The following is an 11,318-nucleotide window of genomic DNA, read 5'->3' on the forward strand; positions in this document are numbered from 1 at the left end:
AGAAAGATACCAGTGTGTGGGACGACCATGTGCTCATCCTTGTCAGAAACACAGTGATGCCGTCTAGGCGTGTTGTTGTGTGTGTGAGTGCGTAAGAAAGAGGAATCCAGGAAGAGTGAAATAAATGAATGCTAAGCTGTTTTAAAAGACAAAACTTGATTAAAATGAGAAACGTAAAAATAATGCAAAATAACTCAACGTTTAAAAACAAAGGAAAAGACTGAAGGAAGAACAGCATGTTGTGAGGAGGCAGTGGATGAGAGATGAGAAGCTAAGCATGGAGGCTTGTCTGTCTGGAAACAGTCTCTCAGACAGACTTGACAGACCCCCGCCCATGCCCCCCAAACTGCTGGCTTTGAAAACACCCCTACACCCACCAAACACCCCTCCCTTCTCTCCCTACCCTCACCAACAGCCACGACAACTCAACAACATAACCTTTGCAGGAGGAATTTCACATTTTTATGTTGTACTTTTAATACTATTAACAAGAACTGAAACAATTTGATCTCAGAGTCTATTGTTAACAAGCAATGTGTTTTTAGGTCCGTTGTCTCATGACCCAGTGCATGTGAGGTGAATGTGGGCCAGAGTGCCCTCTAAAGGCAACAACTGTAAATAGCAGGATGGTACTCATAGGAGAGCATGTGATTACACTGTTTACATGCAAGGTCTCATTTCCTGGTGTGTCATCCTTATTACTTACAGTACCTTAATGACACACTGATAGTCTTTCTAATGGTTGAGAGTCTTAATTCATCTGTGAATTGTGACTCGGGTTCTTTGATGATTGTTTAATGAAAAAAAATTGAAACGTGAAGTAGCAAACAAAAAATTTATTGTTTTTAACTTTCTCCATGGAATTTGCAAGATAAAATAACACTTAAAAGGATAGTTCAGCCAAAATTTAAAATTCAAAATTTGAATTTGCACATTTAAAATGCATAAATGAGATCTGAGGTTTACAGAGAAGAAGAAAAAAGTAACAATTTAGTTTTTGTGTATTATTTACATAAAGCCATAAAGACATGGACCTCTTCTGTTGTACTTTAATGGTGCTTTTTGTCCTTTTAGGATTTTAAGCTTTTTGTCAGCCCCTGGCCACTTTTGTTGTATAGAGCAGCATTAACATCTCCTTTTGTTTTCAACTTAGCAAAGGAAATCAGCAAATCAAGTTTGGAATGATATAAGGGTGAGTAAATGATGATCTTCAAACTTTTTGGTTCTCAAACTTTTTGACATCTAGGAATTGTAGCATGAACAGACATTCCCTTTGCTACAGTAGTTGTCAAAAAGGTACATAGATTCCATATGTTTTCTATTTAATGCCCGCCATCATGTGAAACCACCAGTTTGCCTGAACAGTCCAACCTTTCTGCTCGCAGAGGGTAATCTGCTGCAGGAAGTGATTCCGAGCTTCTTCCTCCCCCTGATCCTGCTGCAGTGCAGTTCGCAGGTAGAGCATGTCCTGTGACATGCTGAGCTCAGGGATTCCCGTGAGGAGCATTAGAGAGAAGAGAGTGACAAAAAGGCGAGACTGAGCCCGGAGGGACAGATAGGCACTGATACAGGTGTCCTAAAGAAAGAACAGATACTGGAGTTCAGAGTATGGCTGTAGCATGTGCTAATAAAAAAATAAAATAAAATAAAAAATAAATATATATATATATATATATATATATATAATTTTAGTTTTAAATTTTAGTTTTAAATTTCATTTTAGTTAATAATAACAACTCTGACTGCAAGACCCTGTAACACTGAAAATATTTAAAAAAGAAACCGTGTAACAGAACCTACCCTAAATCTCTGGAAGTAGAGGCTGGGACGGCCTTTCACCCTGCCCATAACGTACAGGAAGTCAGGGGTGAGGACAAAGGGCACCCTTTCTCTGTTCACCCCCAGGAAGCTCTTAGTGTTGCCCAAGATGTGCCCAAAATCAATGTGGAACAAGTTCCCTGAGAAGAATAGAGAATTTAACATTAGTTTAATTGCGAGTGGACATTAGTACAATACTGGTACATCTAAGGCATGTTCTGTGTTATTGAACCCTCTCTAAAAATCTACCCATAATACTCTGAACGTTTTCAAAAATGTGACATGAATCATATTTTAGTAACCAGGTGTAACAAGATCATGACTGAAGTTGAAATGGATCATTTAATTGTAATAGTTTCCTAGTTTTGGAAATTCAATAATTCACATGATGATGTGAATTTTTTTTAATTTTTCAATTCATATTCTTCACAAACTAAATAGGCACAAACTAACTTGTTCCTTTACCTTGATCAGTGATAATAATGTTGTCGTTGTGGCGGTCACCTATACCCAGCACGTATGTAGCCACACACAAGTTCACAAACTTCTCCATAGCTTGAAAGTGCTATAGCACCAAAATTCAAGACAAAAGGTAGAGAACGAAATATCTGCTTGTCAGACTGTAGACACAGATCTGGTAGAATGACAGCATACATGACATAGTATAAGTATAGTATATCTGCTTACTTTTTCCTGGAATGGGCACTTCCTCTGAAGCCAGTCATATAAGGCAATTTCTCACAAAATCAACCACCACACCTCCCCAACACATACATACAGATGAAATATACATCAAATCACTCACAATCTCAATAAACACTTCATCAAAGACAGATATAAAGTTGAATAATATGTCAGAGACAACAGTCAGTTAATCTGTATGTTGGTCATTAGATGTTTTTCTGCAGCCAATCAGAATCAAGAGTCCAAGAGTGCTGTGCCATAATTATTATTATTTTGCTTGCTTATATTTTGATTATATTTTTGCTCGTCTGTCAGTGTTTGTTGAATATTTTAAGTGCTCTCACTGCAGTATTTTACTTCTGTTATAAGAACAAGAGAGATTACCTATGTTATATCCTGTTGAAATGCATCCATAGGGCACCAGGTTCAAGTCTAAACCTATTTCTTTCCAAATTGAGTCCATGACAATTAGAGTCTGAAAAAACAACATATAAAAACCCTTTAATTTTTTAATTTGGTTTCTACTTGCTAGTGAAAATCAGTCAACTGTTTTTAATACTTGCTTATTTACCTGGATGATAAGCATGTCCTGTCGGAGGTCATCTCCATGCTTAAAGATGATGCCGACAGGAGGAGAGGCTGGAGCTTCTGACTCTACGCAGGAGAACTCAAGCCAGAGTGGCTTTTTCTTCGAGGCCATCACTTTACAGTCTTTTAGCTGTATGAAAAAATGACCCAGAAATGAAAACTTTGCCATGTCATTCTAAACTTGTATGACTTTCTTTCTGCCAAATACAAAAGCAGATATTCTGAAGCATGTTTTAACAGTTTATGAAGGCATACAATCAAAATAATTTGGGTACAAGTTTTCTTTGGACTCTACATTACGGACTATTTTTTAAAGTTATGTTTAGTTCAGATCAGTTTATGAAGGCTTACAAGCAATTTAGTTTGGGTACAAGTTTTCTTTGGGTTGGAAGTAAAATGAATCCATGACTTAGAGATGCTTATGAAGTTTTCTATACCAAAAATCTGATAACATTTTAACATTCAAGCATATACTGGAAACAATCCTTATAGATAAATATATCAACTCACTATGATACTTCCTGCTCTGACACGGGGATCAAAAGGCACCAGGAAGTCAGAGGGTAAATTGCACTCCTCCAATAACTCCTGCAGCTTCTGAGGAGCTGACAAACACATACATGATAATGCAGATGTATGTACTGCATATATGACACATAATACAGAGAGCAAAGTTGTTTGAACTTTACCTGTTGATGGAAGATCTGTTCTTTCTGGGTAGAGCACTTTCACTGTTAGAGCCACGTCGTGCAGGCAATTGACGACTTGTACTTGACGCTGGAATTCAGTCTGCATTGCCTCTCCACAGCCCAAAAGATATGCCTCCAGTATGACTGCCATACGCTGGCGAAAAAATGGGCAACCTGCCACCTCACTCCGCAAATACCAGAAAAAGAAGTGTCCAATCCGTTTGCTCTGTTCCAGGAAATGGCAACAGTACATAGTTAACCTTTATCTTCTGACAGGTGAAATGGTGTTAGTTATTTTTGATGAAAATGATAGAAATGAAAATCATCCTCTAATGAAGTATGCACAGCTGCAAACATGACTCACCCTTAGTGCCCTTTTGAGAAGGAATCTTGCCAAACAGCTATCATGATATGGTTCGACTTTGAGGGTCTACAGAAAATGACATGCCTTATTAGGTTTTGCTTCTCAGTTCTCCAACTGTGAGTTCCAAAACTAGCGTTACTGTACAGGTCAATACACTTGTATAATTCTTTACCTGAACCAGCTGCAGCAGGTACTTAAGTACCTCATCATTGGAAAGGATCTCTAATCTTTGAACTGCCAATCTTCTGACCTTCAGGTCTGCAAAATCCACACTCAGAAGCTCAAGGGCCACATACAGCTCTATATCCTCTGGAACCCAGTGACTCAATAGCCAATGGACATCCTGGACCGCAGTTGGCATCATCCAGTCGATCTGGCGAAGAAACTGAGGTAAATTTGAAGCATAGTGGATACTTTCTTCTTTAAACCTTCTGAGGCAATCAGTCCTTGTGAAAGGTGTTGTTGGAGAAGCCTCATTGGATGGTGAGGAGAGTCTGGATCCTCCTGAAAGGTCCAGTGTAGAAGAGTCAGAAATAGGAGAAGTACCACTAACAGAAGAGCTTTTGGCATGTGGCAGGACAACCGGAAAGCTATAGCGATCCAGCATAAAGGTAATTGCCATTGCTTTGGCTACATCTGGGTTTGTGGCTGTAGACAACTTTTCTGCTTCATAAGTGAATGCCTCCTCGTCCCATTCTGGAAAAGTCCACATGTGCAGAGTGTGTGGACCTTGGCTAAGAAGGGATCTGTGGTCAATCAATTGGAGGTTTACGAAGTATAATACTTGCCTTTTTCCTTTCTGGTAATCTGATGCTTTAGAGGTGTTCGACTTTGTGTCCTTGGCTGACATGCCTTCAACAGTACTGGCATTAATTGTGAGGCCTAATTTAGCTCCGTGAGGGATATCCCTGATCAGAATGTCAAATTCCAGCCAGGTGTTCCACAGCACTTCATCTGTAAACTCTTTTGAAGTTGAACAAACCGATGACACAGTCTTTCTACCATAGATTATGGTGGCTTCTACATGGACAAGTGGCGGTACCTTACTTGGGAGTTCTGGGATATCAAACCCTAGGAGTTTAACCCTGAACTTTCTCTTACAGTCCCAGAGGGAAATCATCACAATGTCCTCTACTTTCTTCTCTTTAAGGGAAAGCTCCTCGTGAGAGCTCGAGAGACCAGTGAGACTGTCCACCAGTGGCCAGTACTCTCTACCTACTGTGTTATCCGGAAGGGATGAGATGGCAACCACTGAGAGATGGAGCTCCAGCATGTTTTTAAGGCAGTGTCTGACCCACAGGTAGTCAGAAAGCTGGAAGTCTTTAGTCAAAAATTCCTCTCTGCCACACACCTTGAGCACATAATCAACCGACCATCCTTCGAATGACAGGTCCTCCTTTGGCAATGATTCCCAGACAATTTTGAAGAGATCACTGGGGGTCTGTGTCACGTCAGCTTTAATGGAAATGATTGAACTATTATAGTAAAGAGTCACTGAGAGTTTTGGCTGAAGGTAACCTTGCAGGTCGTTTGGAAGCACTGTGGAAGTTATCCACGGTTCAGTGGCATAAGCTATTGGATCCCGGTTTTTCAGTTCTTCCCTTCTTGGTGTGGCAAACTTTCTTCGGGTGTAGCCTAGCTCACTTAAACGATTAGTGTCTGAGGAGTCCAAATCATAGCCGATTAGCTCGTTGAGAATGCCCTGGAAGAGAATTCTCTCCTTAGAGGCAGTTTTCCGAGCCAACACAGTGACACAGACAGTCTGAAGACCATCGGTACCCTGAAACCAGGGTGCATCAAGAGTTTTCAGTACCTGATAGTCGTCATAAATTTCATACCACTCCTCCTCCTTGTGGTACAACAGACTGTATCGTTCTGGGTCCAGAAGTGCAAATGGCTCTGAAAGTCTGTTATTCTCCTGTGCTACCATGCAGAGACGCACACGAAGCTGGTGGACGCTGCATTGCGCTGGGAGTTTGATCTGAACGGGCTCCTGCCTGTCCAGTAACTGGATTCCTTCCCTGACTGGTAACTTGCAAATAAATACAAGATTGTTATCTGAACAAGGTTCCTGTTGCTGGTGTGCATCCCATTTGTTCTCCATGGATGCTGGAATGGAAGTTAACATGAGCACATTTAATTATAACTAATTTTATTTTTAGTGAAGTGTTAAGATTAGGGTCTTTTCAAGAAGAGGCAATGTCTTGTGCTGTTTGTGGTACAGTTGGGGGTGAGGGATAAGTTGGGCCTTGACTGACGTAAATTTTTATTTAGAATTGTAGTGGTGTCTGAACTTGCTAAACTCCTATTGTGATGCTTTAAGGCACTTTGACTGGTTGCCAGGGCAGGTGTTACGTTTTAGTGTGTTGCTATGCAGTTGCTTGGATATTGAGCAAAGATCAAGGGACAAAACATATGGAATTCAAAGAGAGTGACTCCCATAATATGTAATGTGACATATTTATGTATATATTCATATGAAAAATAAAATAAAACCAAGGTGAAATTATTGTCTTGGTGAGACTATTGTACATTCCACCCTTTGCTGATAGATATGAATTTTGTTTCCTCCTTAATTTCCCGTTTGTGAAAAAAAATATATATTTTCTTTAGTTCTAAAAGTCCTGGATAATTTTTCTTATATTTCTTATCTTCTATTTTATATGTTGGTTAATTGCCAACATGTATATTTTGTGTGTTTGTGTGGGAACATTTCAACCAAACAAAAGAAAATAAAAAAATCAATATATCTCACAAAAAAAAAATTGTGAGTTTAGAAGATACACGGGGTGGCTCAACCTAACACTGGAATATCTAACTCCAATCTCTCCTGCTATTATTTAGTTGGGTTTTTAAATTTGCAATGTGTAATTAAAAATGCATTTTCATTTTTGCATTGGTATCATTCTTGCCTTGTTTAAACAACAACAAAAGTCTTTGCAACACGCAAACTGGTTCTGCCAGCCACTTAAGAAGAATGTATCATTCTTAAGCCTTGCCCTGCTGTGCTAAAGACGGCAGACTACAGACTGTAAGTACTATACTGTATATTCCTCCCAAAAAGTTACTACAGTTACAATACCAACTGAATGTCAGTTATGTTGTATGATTGTAATGAATCAGAAAATCGCACTTACCTATACAACATGTGTGTCTTTGGTTTCAGGTCAGTTTCTGTGGCTTGTGTGTGAGCTACACTTCAGTTTCCCTGTAATGCATTAATGTGAAGTGACTGACTGCACAACAACTCATCACTTCCTCATTCCTTTGTCTTTCTGCACCTGTGAGGAAGAAAGTTCTGGTCACTTCATGCTTATTTCTTTTGTTTGGCTTCATTTAAATCAGAATGGATTTTCCACATCCAAATTGTTTTGTTTAAGTGTTTTAAATAGTTATTTTCTATTATCTTATTACCATCTCTCTGTTTTTAAATCACAACATTAATATTAGTTTAAATGTTCATCACGAACTCTTATAATTAAAAGAGGCTTTATAAACGGAGTACTTGAACTGAACAATAACTTAAAAGTGCTAACGTAAAATGTTACTCTCTTTAATCACTAGAGGGAGCTCATCAATAACTATCTAGTTGTTAAGCAGGACCTGTTGGTTTTGCCACTTTGGTGTTTACACATTTGCCAGAATGAAAAAGAGCTTTAAAATAAACATTTCATCCTCATTTGAATTATTGCCATTTTCCAATCACTTATTTAGCCTGATAATATTTTAGATGCAGATGCACAGCAGGTTTCAAAAAGTGTCAAATGCTGCAGTAATGTAGCATGTTGTAGTACTGGCAGCAACAGCAACCTTTTTAATCACTGTAGATACAGTAAAAGATAATATTATAATAAAATGGCCCATTTTGGAAGAAAATGTGATGGTGCTTCAAGTGCGAAGCTGTGCTGTTACTAAGGTGTTGTGTTTGTTAGAGTCTTATGTGGTCTGTGGTCAAAGATTCCACCCACTATGATTTTCTCCACCCCCCAGGTGTGTTTTATTAGTCTTTAGGCAAAAATAGTAAGTCTAACTTCTTAAAAAATATTAGAACACTCTTCTCAAAAAGCCACATAATTAAAGAAATTGTCTGAAAGTATGAAAGTTACGTTTTAAACACTTACTGGCAGCAACCACTGAATGAGTGATGAAAGAGAGTCTGTATGGACAATTAACCATTTTATCACACCATCCAGATTACAAAAGAAGCATTGACTGTGTCTGTGCTCTATGTGCGGTCATTAGAGTCCAGTTTCCAGCAGATTATTAAGGACAGGAACTGCAGGTATAAGACATCTCGATGGAGACAGCCTAGTGATATAAAGTTTAATAGAGCAATTTTTTTTTAATCATTTTGCATCAGATAATTATATCATATCTCACAGATACATATTATTTTGCACATTACATTTAGCAAAGATTCTTACATTTCTACTCAACAAAACCAAAGATAGTGGAAAGAATCAACAGTGTCTTCAATGCATAAGTGAGCGTCTTACATAATAATAATACAACAATAAATAAACAATCAAATAAATAGAAATAAATAAAATTTAACAAAACATTTTTCTCTCCTTCATCTGTACACATTTCCATTTCCAATTTTGTTTTCCCTCACACACAAGTTTTAATTCATGAAGCAACAGTATTAGTCAATTAAACCCTGATATCTGTTATGCTGTCATATAGAAACTGACTTATTTCACTTTCATTCATTTTTGCTATATATTCTGCATATATCCCTTGTTCTTGGTAGGTAATTATTAAGATTATTAACACAATTATGTTTCACAGCTTTAGGCATATGCATATGTTGTCATGGTTATACAGAAGAGGACAGATGTGTGCTTTAAACATTGTATTGAGTATGTGAACATCAGCAGGACTATCTATGAAATTCACAGCCTTTGAGTGTTTTACTTTCTTGTCAAAATACACAAAATAATATAGTTGGTTAATAGTATGCAATCAATCCTATAATTAAAATATATAAATATAAAAATATTATCTCTTAACAAAGTTTCAAAATGTCAACTTTAACTAAAAAAATAAAATAAATGTATTATGTATTAATTTAATTAATTAAATAATGAACAAACCGGAATTTACAATGAACAATAGTTTATTTATAAACTAACACAAGTTTAACAGAAACTTCATAAGGAGATGCATGTTTTATGTGAACAAAAGGCACATTGCATTAGAGTCAGATTTACTGATATGCATTTAAAATATCTTGCATTAAAGTTTTATATTGTGCGTTATTATAATCTTACAATAAACCATGAGATCCAGACTTACACATTACACACACATCTATGCTATTTCCACTTCAGCCAGGGCTGCTGCACATAGGTATCCTCTCAGTTAACAAGCATTTCTGAAAATTCCCTGAATCAACTCGCTTAACGGTTGTTTCTCCTCCAGCACAGCAGCCTGGGCAGAGCTTCCCTCACCTCTCTGTTGCGCAAACCATAGATGAGTGGATTAATGCAAGGAGGCACCTGAAGCATCACCAGCAGCATGATGTGTAGGATCCCTGCCGACATCCAGTCTCCAGGGTCATCCAGCGAACGGATCATTGCCATGTTGCCCACGAGTTCCCACAGAGCATCCGAGGCTATCTTCAGAAAGATGGGGAGCAGCTGAAGCAGCAGCATGGAGCAGTAGAACATCACTGTTTTGCGTGCCCTCTTGTTGACCTGCTGGAAAGGCTGAACGGCATTGCGTGCCTCCTGATACATGCGCAGGTACGAGAAGGAGTAGGAAAAGACGCAAAGCAGTGTCACCAAAAGCCCAACTACTTTTCGAAACACAGCAGAGCCTCGTGGAAAGCCAAGGTGGGCCTCTAAGGTGTCCGGCTCACAAAGGAGTCCCGTAATGGGTTTCCCCACTAATGAGCTCTTGTGCCCTAAACTGAGCAAACCTGTGATCACTGCCGATAAGCATATTGAAATAAGCCATGTGAGACCGACTATGAGGTAAAGGCGCTTGGTGGTTAGTATACTAATGTAGTAGATGGCCTGGCATACATATAGGTAGCGCTCCAAAGCCATGCAGGTGATGGTAAGCACAGTGCAGAAAACACAAACAGTGTTAATGAAGAACTGAGTCACACACCAAGCTCCATACGGCAGCGTGGTCTTCTGCAGCAGACAGTGTGCCACTGTTGGACCTTGGGTTACAATGAGTAGGATGTCACTTACTATGAGGTTCTTCAGCAAGGCAAAGCGTGGTTCCCAGGATAGGTCTTCTGAACTGCCAAGACTGAACAGAGTGCAGCCATTGACGATAAGTGAGATGACGGTCATCACCACAAAGACCCACACCAGTACCTGCACAGCTGTATCTGACGGCAGGATGGATCTGAAGGGGCAGCGTCCCTGGTCCAGCAGCTGGAGGGCGTCTGAAGTGATGTTGGCATCCTGACTTGGAGTCGGACATGTGTAGACTGCAGTCCATAGTATGACACATAGAAAACGTGTGAAACGCATTTTGGGCGAGGACGTGCGCTTTTATGACAACTTTGGGAGTTTGGCAACGCGGTGACTGATGTTCGCATTTGTTGCGCCTGCACGCGATGTCTCTCAAGAAAAGATGCAGACAGGTGAGTAACGTGAATGAAGGTGGGGCTTAAAGTCACTCAAAGAGGCATACCTCTCGTAAAAATAACCAGTTGAAAGAATTCGCCTCGATTGTCCCTTCAGACTGTTAAAACCGCAGAGGAGTAGCCTATTTGGTTGGAATCCAATAATCAAGAATTATTTGCTTTCTGACCTAAAAATAAAGTAAAATAACGAAAATATTTAATGTTTATTGATGTTATTCATTGTAATGGACAATATACGTTTGTATAAAACTGTAAAAATGTAAAAGTAATAGCTTATCCATCTACAAACTTAATTCCTTCTAAATTAATTTAAAATGTTTAATATTAAACCAATATATGCAATTAGAATAATCTATCATTTGATTTAAAATAGATTAATAATTTGATACAAATAATTTGTTTACATTTCTGAATACACTATTTAACCAATATTATTATTGATTGATTATGGGTGGAATTAAAGTAGGCTATATGTTCATATTTGTCCAAAAATTCGGGTTTACAATAAATAAAGTGCACTCATTATATTCACCAGTTTAAGTCACTCCAATCACAACAGAAGTGTAAA

The 11,318-nt window shown here is 38.5% G+C and overlaps 2 protein-coding genes across 2 annotated transcripts; both read right to left on the reverse strand.

Annotated features, from left to right (window-relative positions):
* Positions 1-836: 836 nt before the first annotated feature.
* On the reverse strand, positions 837-7,717 carry LOC109104751 (phosphatidylinositol 4,5-bisphosphate 3-kinase catalytic subunit gamma isoform-like). The gene is given in 13 exon segments (XM_042713033.1): positions 837-1,576; positions 1,801-1,958; positions 2,284-2,383; positions 2,506-2,550; positions 2,552-2,637; positions 2,887-2,977; positions 3,074-3,220; positions 3,601-3,695; positions 3,780-4,005; positions 4,144-4,209; positions 4,316-6,252; positions 7,281-7,424; positions 7,558-7,717. Coding segments are annotated over 11 exon segments (3,204 nt in total). The 5' UTR covers positions 6,248-6,252; positions 7,281-7,424; positions 7,558-7,717; the 3' UTR covers positions 837-1,318.
* A 1,601-nt stretch (positions 7,718-9,318) lies between these two features.
* Positions 9,319-10,916, reverse strand: LOC109105287 (olfactory receptor 2G3-like). Its single transcript, XM_019118630.2, has one exon. It carries the CDS (start codon positions 10,632-10,634, stop codon positions 9,546-9,548), a length of 1,089 nt encoding a protein of 362 aa, XP_018974175.1. The 5' UTR covers positions 10,635-10,916; the 3' UTR covers positions 9,319-9,545.
* Between the last annotated feature and the right edge of the window lie 402 nt (positions 10,917-11,318).

This window comes from Cyprinus carpio, chromosome A23 (assembly GCF_018340385.1).
Source record: "Cyprinus carpio isolate SPL01 chromosome A23, ASM1834038v1, whole genome shotgun sequence".
Taxonomy (NCBI): Eukaryota; Metazoa; Chordata; class Actinopteri; order Cypriniformes; family Cyprinidae; genus Cyprinus; species Cyprinus carpio.

Coding starts and splice junctions, on each gene's coding strand:
- LOC109105287 (XM_019118630.2), bottom strand. CDS start 10,634: ATGCGTTTCACACGTTTTCTATGTGTCATACTATGGACTGCAGTCTAC.